Genomic DNA, 26,746 nt, shown 5'->3' on the forward strand with positions numbered 1-26,746 from the left:
TTGTCCTTCCCATGAGTAAGTAGTCTGAATTAATTTAAGTATTGACTGATTTGATCTCCTTGCTGTGCAACAGACTTTCAAAAGTTTTCTCCAGCACCACAACTTGAAAGTGTCAATTCTGTGGCACTCAGCTTTCTTCATAGCCCAACTCTCACAGCCGTATGTTGCTACTGGAAAAATCATAGCTTTGACTATATGGACCTTTACCAGAAAGGTGATATCTCTGCTTTTTAGTATGCTGTCCAGATTTGCCATAACTGTCCAACTAAAGAGCAAAGGTCTTTAAATTTCATGGCTGCAGGTGCCATCTGAAGTAATCTTTGAGCCCAAGAACATAAAATCTGCTGCTTCCATTTCTTCTCCCTCTATTTGCCAGGAAGTGATGAGGCCAGCTGCCATGATCTTAGTTTTTTTTTTTAATATTAAGCTTGAATCTAGCTTTTAACCTCTACTCTTTCACCCTCATCAAGAGGCTTCTTAATTCTTCTTCACCTTCTGCCATCAGAGTGGTATCATCTGCATATCTGAGGTTGTTGATATTTCTCCTGGCAACCTTCATTCCAGCTTTTTTATTCATCCAGTCTGGCATTTCACATAAGTTAAATAAATAAGGTAACAATATATAGCCTTGCCATATTCCTTTTCCAATCTTAAAACAATCAGTTGTTCCATGTTCAGTTCTAACTGTTGCTTCTTGACCTACACACAGGTTCCTCAGGAAACAAGGAAGATGATCTGGCACTCTCATTATCTTGAGGATTCGCCACATTTTGTTGCGATCCACTAAGTCAAAGAGAAGTAGTCAGCTGCTTATCATTGTTCTGGTGATGGGGCAGTGAAGGCTTATCAGTACTCACTCCTTTGTCCCCAACCAACTATATCTCATCCTTCCTACCTCTCTTGGGCTTTGGATACAAACAACAATCAGCACCCCAATGCACCTCCAACCCTGTTAGGGGATGTAAGCAGTGAGCTGGGGTTGCTGCAGCTGCCTGGTTCTTCTTCCTTTTGGACCAAAAAGGCTTAAGCCTCAAATCTGAAACTTAAAAGGAAAGGAAATTCTAAATATAAAAACCACCTTTAACCACCTGAAATTTTCCCAAGTTTATTCTGTTTCTGTCTCACAAATAAACAGTAAGCAGTCTTTTTCTTTAAGTGACATGAAAAACAAAAGAGGGAAAACCTTCCAAAACCTAGAGGCCAATTAACTTAGCTGCTGATTGCAGTGTAGTAAATTCAAAAGATTAATGAAAGCTGGTATTACCTGTGATAAACTAACATCATGACTTACAGAAATTTAATTTTCACTATTAAGTCTAGTCAAATGGAAAATAAAAGATCTTCTGAAAAGAATTCTAATTATATTATATCTGTAATTAAAAACAATTTATTTTTACTTTTTATTCAGATATTTGATAATTATACATAAAGTATCTTAATATCCTATTAGCATTTGGTACCTATAAATCTTTAGTTACCAAATACTTTCCAAACTAGAGTTTAAGTTTCTCGAGGATAACAATTGTCCCATGCTTTGCACCGCCTTGATCAGTGCCTTGCATACAGTAGGTATTTCATAATTATTTATTGATTATAAAAAGCCAATGTTAGTTTCTGTTATGCTCACTTAAGAGAAATTTGGAAAAATTAGGAGAGTCTAAATATAGTACTAAAAATGAGTGAAAGCTGGAAAATAATATTTATGATAAAGGATTAAGAAAAGTGATACTATTTAATCTGATGAAAGGAAAGATGATAAATGGCTCAATATATGTGAAGTTCTTATAAAGAAAACTATTTGGCTTTTCTCCGGGGACAAAAAAAAGAAGCTGATTTAAGAGACACAAGGGAAATTTCGATTATCCATGAATATCACTGACAGTGACAAATATTACAGGCAGCGTGGAAGAGTGAAAAGAGCCCTGGATCTGGAGCTGGAGGATCTGCATTTCAAATCTTGGCCTGGTGAGTTCCTATGTAATCCTTGAAAAATCATTTACCTTCTCCAGGCTTCAAATGCTTTAACCATAAAATGAAAAGATGAACCCTAACGTCCCTTACAGCTTTAAATATATGACTCTATTATCAAATATAATCATAAATACAAGGGTAACTGTAAAAGCTGCTTTCCTGGAAATCATTAGGAAAATGATGGGAAAATATTTATTTGGGATAGTTTAGGTACAGTATTGCCTATAAAATCTCTTGAAATTCCCTCTAGTCCTACAACTTAATAATTATGCTGATATTCAATAATCAATTTTTAAAATGTGACATTTTTAAAGTGCCTACTATGTGCAAAGCACTGAAGTAAAGGCTCCCTCCCTCAAATAGCATATAATCTACTAGAAAAGATTTGTATGCAAATAGCTAAAATGCAAACTAGAGTATGACAAAAGCACTGTGACAGTTTCAATTTCTAAAAGGAAAATAATTTCCAACTGAGGAATGAAAAATCATTTCTCAACCAAAAGCATTAGAGAAGGGTCTCGAAGGATGGATAAGATTTCAACAGGTAGAAATTGGGGATAGGGAAATTTATGTGTCAAAGACGACTAAAGTAGAGGCATGGTATTAGGAAAACTCAGGATATATTCATGGAATAGTGAGTGGTCCAATTTGGCTGAAACATAGAATATGTAAAAGAGTATAGTGTAAGACAGGGTGGGGAACCTGGGTCCTGGAGAACACATGTGGCCCTCTAGGTCCTAAAGTGTGGCCCTTTGACTGAATCCAAACTTCACAGAATAAATCCCCTTAATGAAAGGATTTGTTCTGTAAAAGTTGGGCTCAGTCAAAAGGCCACAACCAAGGACCTAAAAGGCCGCATGCGGCCTCAAGGTTGCAGGTTCCCTAACCCCGGTGTAAGATAAGGCTTCAAAGGCTGACACCAACTTGTGGAGGACTCTAAATGTCAGGCAGAGGAGTTTGAACTTTATCTGATATGTAACAGAGAATCATTAAAGAGTTTTAAGCCATGGAGTTGCTTAAATACTTAAGGCAAGACGCAATGAGGGATAGGGGCAGAGTGATGGTGGTAGGAATGGGGAAAGGAGACAATGAATACAGGAGATAGTCTGGGGACACCAAAGACTTGGTAAGTGAATGGATAGAGGAGGTGATGGAGAAAAAGAAGTAAAAAATGACATGTAGCCTTCGAGGATAGATAACTGCAATACCAACGACAGAGCATAACCTCTTGACTTAAAAAATCCTTACCTCAATATCACGATTAAGTTGTTTCACTATTGCTGTGATGTTTCTGATGTGCTCTTCTAAGAACAGTCTAGCCAATCGATCTCCTCCACCTTTATTTTGCATTTTCTGCAAACTGTTAACAATGTCGTCTTTTATACGAAAGGCATGTTCCACAAGTGCTGCAGTTGTTTTCTCATGGCACAGAATTCTATCTTCCAACTGTTCCACTAGGCTTGCCGATGAATATGGAGCCACACTCAAAGACTGGCTATGTCGTGGCATGGTTCTAACTCGCCTACAAAAGGTAATAATTTCATGTGTATTGCTAACAAAGGAAAAAACCATGAGTTTGATTCTATATATTCCATAAAGCAAATAGAAGCATGTAAGCATTATGCACAAAAGGGGTATGAGGCAGGGTTTTCTTCCTCCTTCCTCCTAATTCTTTTTCCCCCAAGACTAGGTAGCAGCTAGCATGCTACCTGAATAGTAGGGCAAGAGGCAAACAAATATATTAATATCTGGTCAAACATAATCCTCTGACCTTTGGGGCACACAGTGCTACTAGGACTAGGTAGGAAAATCTTCCATCCTACCCTATCCCTCAATACTTACAGACTTTACCTTCTCAGTGAGAATTCAACTGTCTCCCCATTTGGCTGGGTGGGTCAAGAAATTAGGCAGAGTTTCCAAGAGCAAAAATCTATGGCTACTGTCTCTTCTCTCTATCCTTCTAAAAGTACAGAAATGGAGGTTACCCCTCCAGCCACAGGGAAAATGACTCACTGTCTTCTGATACTGCATCCAACAGAGCAGAGTAGAAGAGAGTGAACAATAATTCTCTTGCCCTTCAACAAAGCTATTCATGGTTAAGCAGACACAGGTTAAACACTCATGTTACAGAAGTATACAAGATTAGTACAGAAGAAAAGCAATATTTGCATTAAAAAGGTTAATCCCCTGAAATACATATTTTTCACATATTATACCTTTCCTCGGTGACAAGAGAAGGAAGTACAGTGCTTCGTTGTGCCATTTTCTTTTCAGTAATTCACATCTGTTGAAAAATATGCATCAAATTATTAGTTTATACATGGCACCAAAAATAACTTCATAAATCCATGATAATGTAAACTATGAAAATATGCAGAAAACTCCAGTCCTAAATTTTTACTCTTTTATTTTTAAGGAATTTGGGATTTAAATATGAAATAAACAACAAAAGATAAATGTTAAGAGAAAACTAAGGTAAAACCAAAAAGCTTCTTAACACATACTAGGCTGATCAAAAAGCTTTTACCATAACAAAGTTTGAGCAAAACGAGTTTTCCTTTATTGTCGATTGTTTAAATCCGGCAAACTTACTAATTAAACTTAGAAAATTATGAGTCTTTGTTAAAAATTAAATAAAATAATCAGTTACCATTGTAGTATTATTCTGAGACCCCATTATTGGCAACAGTCATATTAATGCTGTACCTTTAACAGCTCATAGAATTTAGATCTGGAAGAGTCTTCAAAGACCATCTAGTCCAAAAGGCTCTCAAACTTATTTGGTTTACCACCACCTTTTCAAAAAAAAAAAAAAAACTACTCAGTGCCCCCCTGGAAACCTACTTTCTTTAACTTTTAAATTTTTTTTTAAATTTGTGTCATTTAAAAAAATTTTTTTTTGAAATGACACATCCTAAATTCAATAACTTGTTGTAAATTTGTGGGGGGTTTCCTGCACTGAAATTTTGATGATGGAATACTGCATCATGCAACCATATAGTATCATATTAAACAAGTCATTACACACACATATTACTGTTGATACATTCTGGACTTTCTGATAACGCGCAACAAGCTTGCCTGCCAACACTTGCTTGGTAGGACCTATTGGTGGACTTGACCATAGATCAACTTACATTTGGTGTGTTTATTTGGAAAATAATATAGTCACTATGACTTTAACTCTGTTATACAACAGATGGATGAATGGTTTTTCAAAATTTTCTTCTCTTCTCTTCTTTCCTTATGCTTCCACCACCCCCTTACTTTTATTCACCTGCCCTCCTCAATTGCACCTGAGGTTACTACCACCTCACTCCACCAACCACCATCATTCCAGCACCCCCCAGGGGGTGATATAGCCCATTTTGGGAACCTATGATTAGTCCAACCCCACCCATCAAACAAAGAAAGTGAGGGTCAAAAAGGTGAAGTATTCTGCATAAGCTTACACAGGGAATATAAGAACAGTGTCAGGACATGAATCCAGGTCTTCCTTGAAGAATTTCATCCTTCAAAAGGTGGAAGAAAAAGGGAAATTTTTATTTTGGATCTGATTTTCACTAAGGGATAGAAATGGATTTTTTACGGTGGAAAATGAATAAGATATGATGATAAGAATCCTAGATAGAAATGACCAGAAATTCAGGCATAGTTAGACATGCACTATAAATTTTGGAAAGCAGCTATCAAAAGGGTCAGAGGAAAGAAAGGTACAAGCCTGTGAACTAAAATAGAAGTCAGCTCAAAAGGAAGGAGAATTGTTCAAGGACAAAATTCTGAAATACAAAAAGAAACAATTCTAGTGAGAAGGAAAAATATGATTTGTGTGAAAAGACCGATATGGATACTCAGTGAATACACCAACCAACTTACATTTAAGCAAAAATCATACAGAAATTACAAGGCCAGATGATAAGTATGGCCTAGTCTTGTAAAAAGTGTCAGGAATGCAAAAGTTTGGAATGGGTTGAGGCTGGAGAAGGAAGCCAAGGACAATAGAATAGGGTTATTTGGTTGTTGGGGGTGGGGGAGGGTTAAGCTATTTTGAGTGAAAGAGGAGCACCTAAGAAGAGATGAGACGTCTGTTTGGAGCGGATGGGGCTATGACAACTGACAACAAAGAGGAAGCGAAGCTGCTCTGCTCTTGTTTTGTTTCTGCTTCCCCTGCCAAGGAGGACGACTTTTGCAATGGGAATGACAGAACAAAAATGACTAAGAAGCCACTAATACCCAGATAAGTAAAAAAAAAAAATGGTGAGAGGGCACCTCGCTGCCCCAGATAAATGAATGAGAATGAATGGAAAAGTATTTATTGTTTATAGTGTGCCAAGTAAGCATGAGGGATTAAAAAAAAAAGATGACGGTCCTTGTTGTCAGGAAGTGTTCACATTCAAATTGGGGAAGATGATAAATGGAAGAGATGATGCTTCAGAGAGGAGGGAAAGACCAGCAGGTCCTAAGTAGGTGGCTGCAGGAAGGATCAAGAGCCCCAAGAGTCCATGAGTATGTAAGATGCATCCCATTACTGGGAACTGGAAAGTGGCCCTATGGGTCAGAGCAGAATAGGGAGTCCGGGTATCTTCGGGCAGGGGTGGGAATGGGAAGGTCAATATCTGGCCAAGTAAGGGAAAGGCAAGAATATTAGAGGTGGGAAATGAGGCAGGGAAAGAGAAAAGCAATCCCAGGTCCAGTTTAGGCCCTCTAAGCAATCCCATTGGGTCTAGGCAGTCCTGCAGGGTAGAAAAGGGAAAGGGTTCCCACTTGGCACCAGCTACAGGAATGAATTCAGATCACCTGATCCAGATGAACTACATGGTTGGGCACTGAAATATCTAGCAGTTAAGTTTGCTGACCACCATCAGCAATATAAAAAAGATCACGGAAAACAGGAAAAGTACTATAAGATTAGAAAAGGGGAAAAAGTCCCAGTTTTCAAAAAAAAGGTAGAAAACAGAGTCTATAAACAATAGGCCTGTGATCTTGACTTCAATTCTATAAAAATTCCAGAATGGATCATTACAGAGATGATTGGTGATAAGGGAAGCAGTGATTACAAAGTCTGCATGGTTTTATCAATAACAGGGCAACTTCATTTCCTTTTTTGTTGGAATTACTAACCTAAGAAAAGAGATGGCTTGGTGTAGTAGGCAGAAAGCTGATCTTGTAGCCCAAGAAGACCTGGGTCAAGTCTGACCCTAATATGTGACCCTAGACAAGTCACTCAGCCTCTCTAGACAACTATCTAAAACTGCTTAAGTTGAAAAGTAAGTGCCTACTGCACTGGTAGAGGGAGTTTCCTCAGCTGCAATCAATCAACATTTATTAAGCACCTACTATGTGCCCAGTATTGTGGAATGAAATCACAGGTCCATCCCCCGCCTCTAATCTCCCAAGTAATACATGAGGAGAATGATGACAAGATATAGGGATCTGGATTAAATTATAATATAAATAGACATAGTCAGAACTGGTTGGATGGCTGCATTCAAAGAGTAGCTGTTAATGGTTCAGTGCTAACATGGCAGGTCTCTAGTACACAACCCCCAGGGATTCATTTGTACTTGGCTCTGTGCTACTTAATATTTTTTTCAACAGCCTGGATAAAGGCATGGAAAGCACATTCATCAAATTTGTAGATGACACAAAGCTGAGAAGTATAGCCAACCCACTGGATCACAGAGTCAGGATCCAAAGGGTTCTTCAAACACTAAAACACTGGGTTGACTCTAATAAAATGAAATTCAATTGAGACAAATGTAAGATCTTATACTTTACAAAAAATCACCTACACAAATACAAGGGGAAGATGGCAATAATCCCACTGTACCCTTTCCTCAGCAGACTTTAGCAGATATACTGTGTTCAGGTGGGATACCACTGTTTAAGAAGGACATTGATTAGCTAAAGAACATCTAGATGAAGGTAACCAGGATAATGAAGGGCCTTAAATCCATTTCATATAAAAATCAGTTGATTAGCTAGAGAAGACTTAGTTGTTTTAATCAAGGGAAAAAAAATATATGAAAGGCCGTCATGTGGAAAGAGATTAGAATTATTCTGTTTGGCCCCAAAAGGCAGAATTAAAAGCAACGAGTAGAAGCTGCAAGAGTCCAGTTTAGACCTGATGTCAAGAAAAACTTTCTAACAATTAAAGCTGTTCAAAATTGAAATGGGCTACAAGAAGTGTTGGCTTCCCTGTCCTCAGAAGTACTCAAACAAAGGCTGTATATTAGAAAAGGGGTTCCTTTCATGTATGGGTTAGACTAGCTGGTTTCTATGGTCCTTTCCAAGTCTCAAATTCTGTGATTTCAAATTTCTGTAATTCGAAGCAAGTACTCTATTCATTATACCACACCATCTCCCCAACTACTTGGATTACATTTTGGTTATAATAAATATTTCTCAACAAACAAAAAAGAGAATCTTATCAAAAACTTTTAGTTTTCATTTACTAAATGAATTAGTGTGATAATTTCTTACGAATGGTTTTCTAATTATTGATATTTGTTTTCATTTAACTTATAGATGTATTTTTACTAGTTTAAATATTTCATTTTTTCCAATTACAGGTAAAAACAAATTTTAACACTCATTTCTTTAAATTTTGAATTCCAAATTATCTCCCTCCCTTCTCCCCTTATTGAGGCTAGCAATTTGATATAGGTGATACATGTGCAGTCATGTAAAACATTTCCATATGAATCATATTGTCAAAGAAAACACAAAAATAAAGTTTAAAAAGTATACTTCAGTCTGCATGCAGATTCCATCAATCCTTTCTCTGTAGGTGGAGAGCATTTTTTATCATAAGTCCTTCCAAAATGTCTTGGATTACTGTATTGCTGAGAATAGCTAAGTTATTCACCATTGATCATCGTCCAGTATTGCTGTTTACAATGTATACAATGTTCTCCTGGTCCTATTCATTTCGCTTTGCATCAGTTCATATAAAGCTTTCCACGTTTTTCTGAAAACATCTTGCTCATCATTTCTTATAGCACAATAGTATTTTATCACAATCATATACCACAACTTGTTCAGCTATTCCCCAATGGATGGACATCCCCTCAATTTCCAATCCTTTTGCTACCACAAAAAGAGCTGCTATAAATATTTTTGTACATATGGGTCCTTTTCCTTTTTTTATCTCTTTGGGATACAAGCCTAGTAGTAGTATAGCTGGGTTAAAAAAGTATGGACAGTTTTATAGCCCTTTGGGTATATTTAACTTATAGATTTTAAAAATATTTTGTGAAAACCATGGTTTTGGCATCATTCTCCACCATATCTTATATAGAGATTTCAATATTTTCTTGGTAAATATGTTATATTTAAGAACTAATAAAAATAAAATGTCATTATGCCTAAAGATTTCTTCAATTATCAAAGTTAACAATAATTTATGGCATTTATAGAATATGATAACAGACCCGTAGAAAAATTTCAGCATGAACAATTTAACATGAAATTATTCATTCATTGTTCATTCATTGTTAGGGAAGACAGACACATTCTTACACTATTGGTGAAATTGGTTGTAAATTGGTCCAACAATTCTAGAAAAAGGGGGTACACACACACACACACAAAACACTTACACAGACATGCAAATACATTCTAAGGAATAAAAGAGCAGCAACAGTTGGGGGTGGTGGTCAGAAAAGCATTACTACAAGAAGCAGCACCTGAGGTAAGCATGAGAGAAAAACAAGGATTCTAAGTAACCTAAACAGAAAGGAGTAGATTCTAGCAACAGAAGATAGCCCATGCATGCTGACCTTGGGGAACAAGAATAAGGCCGGTTTGTCTAGAATAAAAGTGTGTAATGGATGAAAATGTGAAATAAGTCTAGGAATGCATGATAGTACCAGGTTGTGGAAGGCTTTAAATGGTGAGTGAGAAGTTGGTAATTCATCTTAGAGGCAATAGGAAGACAATGATTCTTGAGCAGGGGTGATAATTAATGCTTTAGGGAAATTATTTTTGTAGCTATGTGGCTTATTTACTAAAAAGAGAAACTGGAAGTTACTGAAAAGTTATTAAGCTGTTCATTCCTTTGGTGTTAGCAAACCCACTACTGGGTGTATATCTTAGGGAGATCAAAGATAGAAAGGTTCCACCTATACCAGAATATTCACAGCAGCATTATTTGTCACATCTATAAGCTGGAAACAAATTGTGTGCTCAATGACTGAGAAATGGTTGAGCAAACTGTGTTATAAAAGCAGAATAACTTGAATTTTTTTCCACTGGGGCAAAAATAGTTGAGGGGGCAGACATGGAAGTACTGAGAATGAGAAGGGGATAGGGGACAGAGGACAGTCTGACTGCTGGTACAGTCACGACATAAGAGAGGACAGTATATTCCCACTCCAATCAACCTCCTCTAAACTGAAATTCTACTCTCTTTCCCTCAGCCCCAAGAGAAACCACACTAGTGATATACCATGAGGTAAAAAAAGGTAGTATCTGGACCTCTGCATGAAGGAAGCTATCTCTCCCAGCAAGTTGGCACAATGCTCTGAAGCACAGGCTGCCCTGCCCTAATTATGATTCTATATATGAATGCAAAGAATATAGTGCTGGCCTTGAAGCATAAAAATAAGTATATAGTAGAGTGCCAGATTTAAAAGTCAGGAAGACAGCTCAAGTCCTGCCTCTGATACCCACTGTATTTGTGACCCTGGGCAAGTCACTAGAAAGCTAAGACTATTAGTTGCTGAGAAGAAGCCAGCCTGCACTGGTAGAAGATTATTTCCTCATCTGGGAATTCCCTGTAACAACTGAAATCACAGGTTCAATTCCTATTCCTAGCCTATATGAATATAGAGACGTTTCTGGCCATAAGGAACAAAAATACAACGAATAAAAGAAACATGAGAAGATCTATATGAACTGATGCAAAACAAATAACAGCAGAACTAAAACAACAATATATACAATGAACGTTATCATGTAAATTAAGATGAAACTAAAAGACTTTAATTTAGGCCATCCATTGTTGGTTCCAGGTGACTGATGTTAAAACATACTTTTTTCCTTTCTATGAACATCAGAAAATTACACTGCTGTCACGGACAAACACTAATATTAGGTGGCTTGCTTAGCTTTTTTATAGAAAGGTTATAAGATTTTTGACATGGCAAAAAAGAAAAAATTGCATCTTTTAAAAATGTTATAATTAAATACACATCATACAGTGCTTATGGAACTCTAATGTTAATCTATCTACTAGAACTAATGTTAATATCAATCTACCAGAAAAAAGAATAAAGTGACAAAATTTCAAGATATTTAAAATTAAATTAGTGAGTCAGCTACAGCTGAATAATAAAGCATATATTTCCATTATTTTATAGCTAAAGAATAATAAGGGAGCTGAATCTAAGATAGGATACCATAAATGGTGGCATAAGAACAAGTGTTTTTGGTTATTCTTACTCTCCCTCTTCCTTAGTTGTGTGTCTTCTTCATTCCTGGATCCTTCTTTAGCATAAGAGATGGCTCATATCACAAAGATGATCTGATATGGCACATAACAAGGGGTCAGTAACCTATGGCATTCTTGCCAAAAGTAGCATATAAGATGATCTTGGATGGTAGATTTGGAGGCTCCATCAAGGCTATGGCTCCATACTGGACCATGGGAGTTCCTCTGCTTGACTAGGCTGCCCAAAATAAAGCAAGATATTTGTGCTCAACAAAACAGGGACCCCTGAGAACAATCCACTAAGGTATCCAGGGCCATCAGAATACTGGCAGGTGTTTTTAATTACAAACTTAGGTATGTGGATCAACAGGTATAAGGACCAAAATGAAGGCATGCTGGGGCTGGTAACTGCAGGGATCAGGTAGATATTGGCCAATTAGCCTTGAGTAAGACAGAATAGGATAAAAAGCTATAAGTTGGAAAAATGGAAGAGATAGACCAGTTCCTGGATGGGCCATGGTGCAGATGGTCTATGAACAGTCAGCCCCCTTCCATTTGTTGGAATTATAAAATGTAACTCTCCTAGAGCAGGGGGCTGAATATGAATGTCTGAGGCAAGACCCAAGAGTCCATTTCTGGTCAAGAGGATAAACAGGAAGCCCATCTTCATATAATCTCTGAGCAATTCAGCAGTTAGTCTGTTTCCCATCATGGCAATAAAATGTTCTCTCAGAATGATACAAAGCATCAGGCTAACCAAAACGACCTTCTTGCAAATCTTTTCTGCAAGAGAGATAAAGGTTCTATGTGAGGATTTCAAAGTTTTAATTACTTTTTTTTAAATAGACTAATAATAATGTAATCATAAATATGAGGCACTGTCAGCAAAGTAACATTAAAGAATTAAATGAGATAATACTTGTAAAGCACTTAATACAGCGGCTGGCACACTGTAAGTGTTTAATGAATGCTTGTTCCATCCCCTCCCTTTAAAGAAAATGTATTGAACATATGCCATAATCCATCCAACATAATTTAAGTGTAGATCTTTTTAAATTAGGAAATGATGACAAGATAAACACACAAAATTTTAACAGAATTTGAATTTGAAATTGGTTTTAAAGCAGCTGTAGTTTTTCTGTAGGCATCAAAAAAAGTCTTATTCTTTAAGCCAAATTTATTCTAAATTGAAAAATAATTTGCATGTTTAAAAATCAAGAAAGTTTATCTTTTCAAACTACAGATATGCATGAAAAATAAGAAATACTAGATTAAAAGCAATAACCTGGTACAATAAAATATAGTTATACAGGAAGCTCAACAAATGAGATTCCAGTTAACTGGATTTTCTGATTCAGTGTTAACCATTTAGGCATCATTGCAAATTCTAATATGGCCATTACAATCTTCAAGGGCAATAACCTAAAAAGTCCATGGCATGTTTTGCTTTGAAAACATACTTTTTCTCATTTACGAGATGAAGTAACTGATTCAAATTTATACAATAGTCATTCTCCAATTGACAAGTGGTCAAATAATATGAACAGGCAATTTTCAAAAGAAGAAATCCAAGCTACCAACAGTTATGTGGGGGTAAATTTTGCTCCAAATCACTAATAATGAAAGAAATGCAAATTAAAGCCACTCTGAGGTTCTACCTCATTCTCATCTGATTGGCAAAGATGACAAAAAAAAGGAACAAGAAAACAACAAATGTCAAAGTGCTTCAGAAAAACAGGCACATCAATGTACTGTTGGTAGCTATGAATCGATACTACCATTCTAGAAAGCAACTATGGAACTATGCCCTCAAAGTCACAAAACTATATACCCTTTGACCTTGCAATACCACCACCCATATCCCAAAGAGAGCAGAGAAAGAGGAAAGTGATATATATGTACCTCGACCAAAAATGGTAGCAGCTTTTTGTAATAGCAAAGTACTGAAAACTAAAGCAATAGTCATTAATTAGAGAATGGCTAAACAAATTATGGTATGTGAACATAACTGAATATCATACTTTAAGGTCAATGTGAGACTTTTGCTTTACTAAGCATATTTTTATAAAAGTTTTGTTTTAGGTGTTTTTTCAATCAGGAGTGGAAAGAAGAAGATGGAAGGGAAAGTGTAGATAAAATAAATGCTTGCTAACTAAAAAAAAATTCAAAAATATTTTTAAAATTTAGTGACACAGTCAGGAAAGTGGGTACCTATCATTTGGAGAATGGTTGAATAAACTATGGCAAATGAATGTAATAAAAGTTATTAAACCTTAATAAACAATGAGAGAGTAAGAAAAATTTTGATAAGCTAATATGAACAAAGTGAAGTTAGCAATACCAAAATAGTTTATACAGTAACCACAATAATCTAAAAACAAACCAAAAAAACCTTTGAAATATTTCATAACTTTGATCAATGCAATGACCATTTGAGATTTCAGAGAACTGATTACAAGACAGGCCTTCTACCTCTCATGAAAGAGGTGGTATAATAAAGGTACAGAGTGAGGTATATATTATCAGATATGATCTATGTGCTGATTTCTTTTGCTTAACTTTACTTCTTTGTTACAAGAAAAGTTTCTATTGGATAGAAGTGGAGAGAAAGTTAACTAGGAAGTAACAACAATGTTTTTTTTTTTTAAATCAATGAGACTTTTTTAAAAACTAAAGAGGCAGCTGACTGGAGGAAGCCACACAACCATGGTGACCCAGTTCACTCAAATTTTATTTTATGTTATCTAATCTCAACTGGGTCCTCATTGCAAGGCAAACTTTTTATTCTTCCCTAACTCTCCCACTTCCTCAAGCATGCCATATCACCCCTACCTTCTTAGCTTGTAAGAAATGGGAGGAGGAATTTTGTTTCCACAGAACTAAAGGTGTGCTTCCCTGCCCTCGCCCACCCCAGCTTTAGCAGAGACCAGGCCTTAAGGTCGGTCAGGTGAGAGGTCAGAGACTTGTACGCATGTGCATACTTTTTGAGAAGGCAGTCTGGGGAATTAGAGAGGCCAAACCCACTTGAACCTGTTCAAGCTTATCTAGGATCTGGTCTTGGTCAAGAATCCAGGCCTACTGATTTGCATCATTTGCATATGTTAAAGAGGAAAAGTAGGGGAAGTAAAAGAATATAGTTTAATCCTCAACTAAGACAAGGAAAATCTAATTAACTTCACTTTTGCTTCCGTATCCTTATTATCCTATTTATATAAACTGTATAACCTAGGAAAACTATGTAAAAAACAAAGATTGTAAACTAACCATGACTCTAGCAGGAGTGGAGGGAATGGTTACCCCTGCTCCTGCAGCTGTATCAGTGTGAGTGTTCCCGCGAGCACTACACCCGCTCTCTTGGGGAGCGTAATAAAATGCCTTCCTCTGCCCACTCTGGTCCTGAGTTCTTTGGGTGTGAATGGGCAAATCACATGGATTTTCCTAAGGTCAAGCAAAGGGAAGCAACAGGCAGCGGAAGCTCGCCAGGCTTACTCCTGGATCTTGTCTTGGGTTGTCCTGTGATCCCCACTGCAGTGTTAAGAGGGCTACCACTCTGGATTCCCTTGGGGAACCCTGTGGTCTGCACGGCCTTCTTAAGGGGACATCACATGGGACTTCCGGCCCTGTCTCAGGAGCCTTGTGATCTTACTGCCATTCTAAGGGGCCATCACTTGGGTCTGACCCCTAGGAGGCCCTGTGATCCCCACAGATTAAGGGATGGCTACCACTTGGTCTTCCTCTGGGAGTCCTGTGGTCTGTACAGCCTTCCCTAGGGATTATCACAGGGTTCTTCTTCAGGACTTTGGCCCTGCCTAGGAAGTCCAGTGATCCCCAAAACCACGTTTCTCACAGCTGAAGTCCTTAACTCATAATTTACTGAGAAAATAGGTCATTTACCTTGAGCTTCCACTTCTTCCCCTACTCTACTTCTCAAATTTTTTAACATCACTCTGTCCTCCTTTATTCTATTCTCCAAGAAAATACAAGACTCATCCCTTTGCCCGTGTTCCCATCTCCCACTGCCTCCAGTAGACTGCCCCCACAATCACCCCTATTTTCTCACTAATCTCCAATCTTTCCCTCTCTACTCCTTTCTCCCTGCTACCTACTGAGATGCTCAGGTCTCCCCTATCCTAAAAAAAATTTTTTTTAAAAACTTCATTTGGCCCCACATTCAAGCTACTGTTGTCTCTCTTCTCCCTTTCACAACCAAATTCCTAGGGAAAAAAAATCGTCTACACACATTGCCTCTACTTCCTCTAATCTCACTCCATAACTCTTTACAATCTGACTTCTGACTTCATCACTCACCTGAAACTGCTCTCTCCCAAGGTACCAATGATTTCTGAATTGCCAAATCTAAGGGCTCTTTCTCAGTTCTCATCTTTCTTGATCTCTCAACAGTATTTGACACCACTTACTACCCTCTCTGCATGGATAGCCTCCTCTTTGGGATTTTATGTCATTTCTCTCTCTTGGTTCCCCCTCTTATCTACCTGGCTGATCTGGGTCTCCTTTCCTGAATTATAATCTATGTTCCACACCTACACTATAGATATATTCCCAAGATTCTGTCTTGAGCACTTTCTCTCTCTCTCTCTCTCTCTCTCTCTCTCTCTCGCTCTCACTCTCGCTCTCTCTTGCTCTCTCTCTCTCTCTTTCTCACTCTTAGTGATTTAATCAGCTCCTATCAATTCAATTACTATCTCTATGAAGATTTCTAGATCTATATATCCAGCCCTACTCTTTTTTCTGAGCTCCAGTCCCATATCGCTATTGAATATTTTCAACTTAATGTCCCACAGGAATCTCAAATTGAACATGTGCAAAACAGAACTCATTATCTTTCCCAGACCACTCTTCTTCTGAACGTCCTTATTTCTGTCAAGGGAACCACCGTTCTTCCAGTCCCCCAGGTGTACAACCTAAGACTCATCCTTTACTTTTCACTAACCTTCACTATCTCCCATATCCATACAGTTGCCAAGTTTTGGTCATTCTACCTCCACATCTACATTATTTTTGGCCTTTATCACCCTCTTACCTGACCTTTTAAAACAATTTCCTATTTTGCTTTCTAACTTTGAATCCTCTTTTCCAGTTCACATGCCACATAGCTAATGAAGGGATATTCCTAAAGAAGGAGTCTGATCATGTCACCCTGCTCAAGAAGCTTGAGTGGGTCTGTCACTTGGAGGATTACATACACACTCCTCTGTCTGGCATTTAAAACTCTTTACCATCTGACTCCAGTCTATCTTTCTAGATTTAGTACACATTGTTCCCTTTCACACACCCTATAGTCTAGCCAAACTGGCCTACTTGCTATTCCTCAAACTCACACAGTATTCCATCCCTGAGTCCCTGCCTTTGCAAAGGCTGCCCCCATGACTGTATTGCATTCCCTCCTCCTCATCTCCTCTGATGAAAATCTCATCTCTAGTTTCCCTCAAATCTCAGCCCAGGCTACCTCCTCTTGAGGCCTTTCCTGCTCTTCCCCCCAACCCTAGTTACTATTACCTCACCTCCAAAAATTACCTCATGTTTATTTTGTTATCTACTTATATGAGCACGTATGTCCCCCCAAAGAAGTTAATCTTCTTAAAAGTGGAGACCATTTCATTTTTGTCATTTTGTTTCCAGCACAGTGCCTGGCACAAAGCATGCTGAGTAATCAACTGAGGAATGGTCTGGAATGAGAGAACCTGGGTTCAAGTCTAGATTCTGTCATTTACTCCCTCCATGATCTGGAGCAAGTCACTTCATGATCTTGTGAGAAGGCAGGGCAGATGGGCTGGGAGATCAGGAAAGCAATAAACTGCCAATAAACTTCTCTCCAACTCTAAGGAGCTTACAAGCAGCAAGGAAGAGGGAGAGTCCAAGCCTAGGCACAGGTCTTCTTCAACTGGTTATTACTTAAACTGGTTGTACAATTAGCTGACTGTGACAGAGACTCTTTGTAGCAGATTACTGCAACTGTGACAAGTCTGATTACCCTATCTATGTCTGTGTTCCACTACATAATGTAGGTACTGAGGCAAGTCTCCTGCAAAGAAGTCTGCTGCAAGCTTCTGAAGGTTTTTGGCACAGAGTAAAATAAAGGGGTGGGCAATGACGATTCCGTGTGTATAGAGACAAAAGTCACAAATAGCATACTCTGTACAACAGCAAACAAAGGCATAGCTGGCTCCAGCTCCTCTACGACTGGTACAGTACCAGATATGCCACTGACAATACCTCCTGAGGTCATCCCTCTTTTCTCCAGGACAATGCCAGAAATCACGGGACACACAGAGGTCATCTAGTCTGAAATATGAATCCCCTCTGTGAACACCCCACTTGGGGAATGTTTACCCCCTCTTGAAGACCCTCTATGACAGGGAGTCCATCAACTTATAAGCCATTTCATTTTTGGACATCCCTATTAGGCAGAAAATTATTTTTATTAAGATAAAATCTGCCTCTCTAGTTTTTACTAAGTGGTCTTAATATTATCTTCTGGGGCAAGCAAAATAAGTCAAACCCTCTTCTTTCTAACCACACTCCAATCATCCGAAGACAATGATCTTACTTTAAATCTTCTCTATTCCAATCTGAACATCTCCAAATGATTTCCTATGGCAGAGTTTCAAAGTTTCTCATTATCCCGGTCACCTTCTTCTGGATGTGTTCCAGTTCATCAACGTTCTTTATAACGTGTAGTACCCAGAATGAAACACAACATTTCAAACGTAGCCTAACCATACTTACATAATTGCAAGCTAAGAGTACATTAGCTTTTTTTTTTGGCTGTCAGATATCACTGTTGTCTCACACTGAGTTCACAGTTCACCAAAATACTTGGGTCAACTTTTTAAAACCAACTTCAGTTGATTTCATCCTATATTTGTGAAAAAGATTAAAAATGTCTTTTGTCTTAACATTCCAAATAAGACTATAAGCAGATTCTTGAGGCAGAAATATCTTTATATGTCTTTAATCTTCCATTGTGCTTAACTGTGCTTTACATATAAATGCACAATACATATTTGTTGATTTGATTTTTGAGTCTTTAAATCTATAGTTTCAAATGTTTCCTTCCTTTTCTCTGAGTGATATTTCCTTTGCCAAAAGACAGTCCCATCCCTCCTGCAAGTTTGGCAGGCTATTCCAGCTCGCCCCTCAATAGAAAACAAAAGTCTGAATATTACTTTTTAGGGCAGGTTGCATTTTTTAAAAAATAATAATAATGCAGCAACTATATTTGGCAGTTTTTCTATCTAACATTTGAAAAAATATTTCCCAAACATTAAGGGAATCTGCCAGATACAACAGCAAAAACAGAAAAATATTGTCCAAAAACCAATGTGTATATCTTAAGTGCACTAGACATGGGGGAGCAAGCATTTTTCTGCAACCTCAATCTTTTCTATTAAGAACTATGCCTTTGTTTATTGTTGCACAGGGTATACTATTTGTGACTTATCTCTATGTTAAACTATGTCACAGAAAAACTCATCTGTTAGTTTACTCATCTTTAAAGTGAGGGGGTTGGACTAAATGATCTCTAAGATCTCTTCCAACTCCAAAAAGCCTCTAATTTTGTGACAGTGAATATCTTCTATCTGAAGTAACCACTTGGGTTTGGTAAATTAATTTTATAACGATTTGGGAGGGAGCAGGAGAAGGATCATGAACTCTTCTCTACATAATTAAAAAAAGAAAAGAAAATTGAAATCAACAAAAAACAAGCTTAAGGCACCAGGAGCGTCTGAATAACATCTTCCCAGTTCAATAATTTTAAGAATCCCATAATGTGAAAGCAACCCCCCACACATTCTCTCCCACATAAACACATTTTTTTTTAGAAGCTACACTAAGCAACAGAGCAGGCTGTTTAACTTCTCTAACTAACTTATTCAGAAAATAATCTCCCACTGAAGTATTCCTTGATAAAACAGAGCTGACCACTACATAACATGAACAAAAAACATTTTGAGAGACACTGAAAGTTTCTATCTTAGAAACTTTTCACCAAGACCTGATTATATGATATCACGTAACAATTTCTAAGTAAAAAATGAAAATTCTGCCCCTTTTTTCCTAACATTTTATTTATAGTTGCTTTATTTTTTTATATACTCAAAGGTAGCAAGAAATGCTAGTTTAAACAAATTAGATCACAAGTAAATAACCTTTTTTTAAAAAAATCAAGAACTCTCTGATTCAGGGGAAGGAAGAAAGCAAAGGAAAGAGAAGGAAACCAACTGCTGGCCACATACAAATAATAGCAACTTATTTTAGTTTAGCCATTTGGGGTGTGGAGGAAAAAGATTAGCAAGAAAAACAAATTCAACTCATTTTAGATTAAAAACACAAAATAGACACAAAACTTTAATATACATGACAATTTGGGAGAAAAGGGAAGAAAGTGAGATATACAAAGAGGTAAAGAAAGAAAATTAAGAAAGAGGAGAGAGGAAGGACAAAAAAGATGAGTAAGGAAAAGGTGAGAGTCAGTCAGGGGGAAGGAGATTCAAAAGAATCTCAAAAAGAGATTCAATAGTCTATGAGGGGAGTGTGTTGACTGGAATTAAACTGTTCCTGTCACACCCAACTATTTTTTAAAAATTTCTAGAGTGGTTTTTTACTCTGTTGTCAGGCCCTCTGGGTTTTTGTTTTGGGGGAATTTTTTTTTTCACTAGCTATTAGGGCATGTTAAAAAAGAAATGTAAAAAACCACTCATATTTATAAAATAAAAGTAGGGTTTTTTAGTTATCCTAAACTCAGTTCTTCAAAGTGAGAACACAATTTTGTTAAACTGGCTTATCAATATTTTGGTTCGACCTTCCTAAACTAAAGTCTTATCGCTACTCTAAAGCCCCATCCTACTGTGTAGATAGGTTCTCAAAGACTGCAAATGGAGCTCTGGCAAGTCCATCAATAAACATGCATTTACTTATTAAGTACTTTACTGTGAACCAGGCACTGTTCTACCTTTGGTAGAGCCAAATAAAAAAGTGAGACAGTCCCCAACCTCAGGTAACTTATGGTTTATTAAGCTGGAAAGGCAGTAGTATAGCACAATAAGGAGTTAGGTGTTTTCATCCAGAAATCAGACTAGCTAAATTGAAAGAGTGCCATCAACTCTCCATTCTAGAGGACTGGTCACCAGGTAACTAATTAATTTTAGCTACAACTAACAAAACCCAATTACTAAAGCATGAGGGTTTTATAATCTAGTAGATTGGTGAGTCAGTATCCACACAGATAAAATCCTTGAAGCACTTAATAATAAATATTTTGTTTAGCACAGGACAGTTCCATGGGTGGAAATGTATTGTTTCTCCTTACTTTTTCAAAGTAAGGAAGATGAGCATATTTTGGAGAGAGTGAGGAAAGAACCAATGGAGAATTTGGAGGTTGTAGGAAAAGGAAATAACTCAATGTCCTAGATGTTACAGAAGGGGTTATGATCAGGTGCATTTACCAAGAATTTAACCTTAAAAAGGCTAAAAGAAAACTCTTTCCTCTATGGAGGGTAAGTAAGAAAAGTTGAGGGACAATACAGAGAAATTCTGAAGTGATGAAGAGCTCAGAGGAGTTTGGCTCTCCATACACACAGGAAAGATGAAATGATTAGATATAACAGACATCTAAAACCACATGACACAGATTTCAACACCTGTATGAGCTGACCCTCTTGTCTAAAAGCATAAATATCCAGAACATACTTTACAGATAGAAAATGAGGTGGGCCCAGAATTGAAAAGAAAGAAGGTAGGCTAAATTGTTTTGGATAAATTGCAAAGGACTTTTGCTGACACCAAACTTCCCATAACAGTAAAGGTCTATTCAGGGGTGGGGGAATGTTCAGCTTTGAGGGCCACATATGCCCTCTAGGTCCTCGAGTGTGGCCCTTTGACTGAATCCACACTTCACAGAACAAATCCTCTTAATAAAAACATTTGTTCTCTAAAACTTGGACTCCATCAAAAGACCACACCCAAGGACCTAGAAGGCCATGTGTGGCCTGGAAGACCATAGGTTCCCCACCCCGGTATATCTCCAATACAAATATTTTGCCAATGTTGATGTAGGGCAATGAGACATGAAACACCTGTCAAAAACTGAAGATAAGTACCACGCAGAGAGCAATGGTGTGGCAGGCATAAGCACATAGCCAACAAGGAACTCTGAAGAACAGGAGTAAAGGATGCTCATTTCCCACCAGCTGCTCAGCTTGATTTCAAATCTAGTAACATCAGGCTTTCCTCAAGATAAACTTATCATCTGAAATGTCATCTTCACGCAGACTGACTCAGCTTTTTCTACTCAACACCTTCTCAAAACTCTCAGTCACCTCTCCTTTAAGACTGAGGGACTGAGCAATGAATTCCTCCCAAAGCCTCCCATTGGAGGGCACAGAACTTCTAGTCAACTCTTCATTTCCCACCAACTGCTCTGCTTGGTTTCCAATCCATGAATATGAAGGTCCAGCTTTACCCCTCCCCCTTTTCAGTTTTCTTTTGTATATTATCTTCCCCCATCTCCAGTTGGCCTGATCTATATCTGGCCACTGGACCCATATGGCTCTGGAGAAGAAAGAGAAGCTGGTGACTTTGCATAGCCCTCCCTTATTTAAATCAAAGTCAATTGCAAGTCATGTCATCACCTTCCTGATGTCATGGTCCTCTTAGAGAATGTAGGACAAACCACATAACAACACACAACCACAACAACACACACAACACAATCTTCTCCCATTAAGTTGTAAGTTCCTTAGGATTGTCTTTGTCTTATTTGTTTTCCTAGCTTAGGGCAATATGTAGCACAGAATAGGCACTTGATAATTGTTTACTGACTATTGGCTAAGGATATTATCAAAGAATTGTACGACAGAAAGAGAAGATGTTATATGGCAAATAGCTAAAGTGTTACACTGGTTAGCCTCATGCCATAGGGAGGAATGAGAAAGATCTCTAGCACATTAGACGAATCATCCTACCTCAAACTTTCAGGAAGACTTGATTGGGTTTTGATAATGCATTGTTGGAGGGAACTCCTGAATTAATTAGATTACAGATCTATTTGGGAGGAGCTCAAGCAGGATATCCTTGATCATCTCAGTAAAGTAGAAGGCAAGTTTATAAGCATGAGAAAGGTGGGAGGCAGATTGGAGGGGGGAAAGGGGAGTATAAAAAGGTATGGAATAGTCTCTGTTACAAGTTAACAAGAGGTAAATAAAAGGATACGCAACTGCAGTAACTGTCTCAACTGAAGTAGCATGAATCTGTAGGGGGACCTAGTCAGCCATTTTTTTAAACTATAAAGTAATGTAATGCCAGTAATGTAATGCAATGTAAAGTAATGGCAGTACATGTTTAAGAGTTGAGAAATCAACTCTGGAATTGATTTGGAGAGAATCCAGGACTGGTGTGTGCCATGGGGTACTGGCAGAAGGTCAAGGAAGTAAAGGATTCTAGGATGCTAGACGGGACTGCATCAAAATGGCAACTCTCCTTTCTAGGGGACAAGAGAAGCCAGCTGGGGACTGACAAACTGAAAGAACAGTAATGGACTGGAAGCAGGATCAAATGAAAAGAGACCATAAAGAAAGCTAAAAGCAATTTCATCTCCATGAAGAAGTGGGACATGAAGGGTAAGCTAGATTATGGTCAGAAAGGAGAAGACAATAGAGGTAGAGTAGTTCTGAGTATCAAGATGAAGTCTCCAAGGCATGACCAAACTAGCTGAAGCAGAACAGTGATGGAAACCATAGGAGCTGAAGAATTTTGAAGTCTGCTGTTGGATGGCTAATTAACACAGATGCTAAGTAAGGATAATGGCAAGAGACAAGGTAGAGAGGAAAACTTGAAGTCATAAAAGGTAGGTAGAAGAGTAGCATACAAATTGATAATTCCGTCTTTTCTAGTCCTCTAGGAAGCTGACTTTTGACTTCAAAAGAAGCTTTTGGGGGGAGAAAGGAAAGCCAAGGCAAAGACTGGGAGGTGAATAATCTTTGTGGGACATTCCCTCTACTGAGTCAGAGGTACAACTCATAGTCTCAGAAAATTGCCCTGAGGCAGCTAGGTGGCTCAATGGATAGGGTGCTGGGCTGGACTCAGTAAGACCTCAGACCTGGGCAAGTCTTTTATCCTCTGTTTTCCTTGATCTACTGGAAATGGCAAACCACTCCAGTATCTTTGCTAAGAAAAGTCTGTGGGCACTGTGGTCCACAGGGGTCATGAAGAATGGGACACAACTGAACAACAACTGAGGGTGAGTTGTTCCACATCACAAAGTCAGGCAGAACTTGAACCTATGTCTCAAACTCCAAAGCCCAGACCCTTAGCCACTATATAACACAGTCCCTCTCTTAGCAATAGTTAAATTGACAAATATTTTGTTTCCAAATTGGCACACTTCTAGATTTTTTTATGTTTGCTTAGAGGGCATTTCTCAGGGGCTGGGAGGGATGGTAAATCATACAGACTATGCCGCCCCACACCCCAGTCCCACATTTATATGAATAGATATGGGCTAAAATGAACATGGACGGTAAGATCATAAAATGGCGATAGTAATTCACACTTACAGAGCCCTTAAATCCATACACTACAAAGCTGTGAGGTAGGTAAGAATTCTTCCCAGTTTACAAAGTAGGTAGCAGAAACTCAGCACGGTCACACAACTACATCCCAGTTCTTCTAATGTTCTTTCCACTATACAATACTACCTTGAGACAGAAGTTATAAAAGATAAACCTAAGAATTTTGTGAAGTTAGGAAGGGCAGGACCAACTGCTTTGCCTATATTAAGATGACTTTATTATGGGTTAATTATATGGATATGAGCTCTGTAAGTTTTTCATGGTATTAGCTTGTTGAGTCTAATCTCCATGTCCTCTCCCTCCTCTCTCTCCTCCTGTACCCTCTTCCCTTGACTTCTGCCCAGGCAGCAGCTGATTTGCTATATCCTAGATTTTGCTCTAATTACAAAACCTTTCACAGACAGTTAAATCTGAATTTAAAATCTAAAACCTGAATTTTTAAAACCAAATTGTATCTGTGCACCTGTTCCTGAAAACTGTTAAAACTGAATCCACCTTTGTCAAGCCTAGCACAGTTTCAGTTTATTCATGTTAAATCATTAACATCACCGTACACAGACTAAGCTGAATGCAAAAAAAAAAAAAACCCTCATACATATTGAAGAAATGACTCACATCATTCCCAAACTCATCTACTATTGGGTTTTGATTTTACCTGTGAAAAATGCAAAGTTACCTTCAGGTCTTACACTCCAGAAAACCGAGAACTCAAGAGGTTCCCAGTTCTGCTGAGGATTTAGACAGCTCAATGGATAAGCTCCAAAAAAAGTGGACAATGTCAAAGTGACTATTCTCACAACGATCTTTGATAAAAGTATTGGCCTTTCTCTGGACTCCTGATCCATTCCACAAAAACAAGTGATAAGTAACCCTTCTCTCTCCAGTCCGTTTTTCCAAGTGAGAAAAGTAATTAACCCTTCTCTCCCCAACCTGTTTTTTCAAGTGAGATAAGTAATTAACCGTTCTCTCTCCAATCTGCTTTCCCTTCAGAATAACGAGTTCTTTCTCTTAACTCTCATCACATTGACAAAAAAAAAAAGGATATTTGATGGAGCTAGAATAATAACGACTGAGTTATACATCACTTTAAGGTTTTCAAAGTGCTTTCTTGATCCTCACAACAACCCTGTGGAGTGAGTGCTAATGAGGGAACTGAAGCCTGAGAGAGGGGACTTTACAGATAATCTAGTCCAACCTCCTCATTTTGCCGACTAGGACACTGAGGCCCAGTAAGAATGATGGGATTAGAGTCAAAGGTACGTTCCAAATCTAAATCCTTGTTGTTGTTCGTCCTGTACTATAAGCGAAATGAATAGCCCGAAGTCACACGATGACTTCGTGGTACGGGCCAAACTAGAATCTAGGTCTAAAGCCAATGCCTTCTCTATTCTAACTCAAAGAAATAGCTTGGGGTGGGAAGCAACATTGTCGGGGTTTTGTCAGCATGCAACACTCCCAAGTCCCAAAGCAATGTCAGGTGTCTTAGGGTCCAACTTCTGCCCCTCCGGTCCATCACGCGCTCTCCCTGGCAGCAGCCCTCAGCCCCTCTGCCCTGCCAGGCTGCTGCCCCGAGGTCACGGTCACGGAGGGGGCGCTCCACCCGTACCCGACCCTTCACCCCCAGACGTCCCCCCCTCCTCCTCGGGCGGGGGGCGGGGGTGGGGAAACTACGAAGCCGCCGCCGTCTCAACAGCAGCAGCAGCCTCCCTTCCTTCCTTCCCACCCGCCTCCCGGGGTAGGTCCCGGCGGGAGCAGCACTCACCGGCACTGGGGGCGGGCGGGATGCGGCTACCCATTTCCTCCAGCCTCCCTGCTGGGCGGCGGCGGCGGCCGAACCGAGGCGAACCAGGAGCGAAGCACGCGCCCCTAGCCGCCGACACCCCCCCCTCCCCGCCGCACCCCTCCCTCCCCTGCAGCGGGAAGCGCGGGCCAATCGGCTCGTATCTAGTTGCCTCAGACCCAGCGCGTGCCAGCCCCCCCAACCCCCCCACCAGGGGGTTCGCTCCTAGGCGTCTCGAGACCCGCCCCGGACCCACGGCGCGCGCCCGAGCCAAGCGGTTTCCGGGAGCCCGTTGCCTGGACGCGGTTGCTTGGCAGCCCCAAGTGGAGGCTTTCCCCGCCAACCCCAGCCCCTGACAGGTTGCGCTGCCCCTCCTCCCTCCCGTTCCCACACCGAAAATAGCCTCCCCTAGTCGTCGCTGTTGTTTCCCACCGAGCTCCGGGGAGCTGACGGGGCGGGGATTTCTCCTGTTGCAAAATAAATCCCGGGGTGGAGCGGGCTGAGTCGTAGGGAAGGATGCAGAGCGGCGTGGCCCCTAAAAATAACAATTATTTTCCTTTAAAAAGCAACAACAACACGGGGGGGGGGGGAAGGATTGCTAGGATTGCGCTCGTAGATCTGCCCCTCCGATTGGTAAATGCTGGTCACTCCTCACCTGAGCAAGGTGAATGGAATGAATACTTACTGGAGAAGGAGGAAAGCGAGGTTTCGTGAATTACCTTTCAATCCCGCAGCGAAGACTCAAGTTGGTTACTCTCCTGGACAGCGCCTCACTTAGTCTGCATCCTTTGCTTTGCACCCCCTTCAGCAGGGGATGTTCGCACCTCTATCGGATTTGGGTTCTCTCCAGAATTCATCTCTCTTTTGACTGCTTCCTTTCAATGCCCCCACCCCCTACCCAACCCTTTCCAGACTTCTGTCTGTATTTTGTGTTCCGAGGGTGATGCACGAGGCAACCCACTTTATACATTT

The 26,746-nt window shown here is 39.2% G+C and overlaps 1 protein-coding gene across 3 annotated transcripts in view; it reads right to left on the reverse strand.

Annotated features, from left to right (window-relative positions):
* FAM81A (family with sequence similarity 81 member A) overlaps positions 1 to 25,906 on the reverse strand; it is a 79,567-nt gene extending 53,661 nt beyond the window's left edge. The window contains exons 1-3 of one of the 3 annotated variants that reach the window (XM_036736978.1): positions 25,757 to 25,906; positions 4,188 to 4,255; positions 3,220 to 3,493 (exon numbers count right to left, since the gene is read on the reverse strand). In XM_036736978.1, coding sequence (XP_036592873.1) covers positions 3,220 to 3,493; positions 4,188 to 4,234 — 321 coding nt within the window. In that variant the 5' untranslated portion in view covers positions 4,235 to 4,255; positions 25,757 to 25,906. Of the gene's footprint in view, positions 1 to 3,219; positions 3,494 to 4,187; positions 4,256 to 4,677; positions 4,735 to 24,670; positions 24,745 to 25,756 lie in introns of those variants that run through there. The other 2 variants (XM_036736979.1, XM_036736980.1) reach the window with 2 other exon arrangements.
* Positions 25,907 to 26,746: the final 840 nt, after the last annotated feature.

This window comes from Trichosurus vulpecula, chromosome 8 (assembly GCF_011100635.1).
Source record: "Trichosurus vulpecula isolate mTriVul1 chromosome 8, mTriVul1.pri, whole genome shotgun sequence".
Taxonomy (NCBI): domain Eukaryota; kingdom Metazoa; phylum Chordata; class Mammalia; order Diprotodontia; family Phalangeridae; genus Trichosurus; species Trichosurus vulpecula.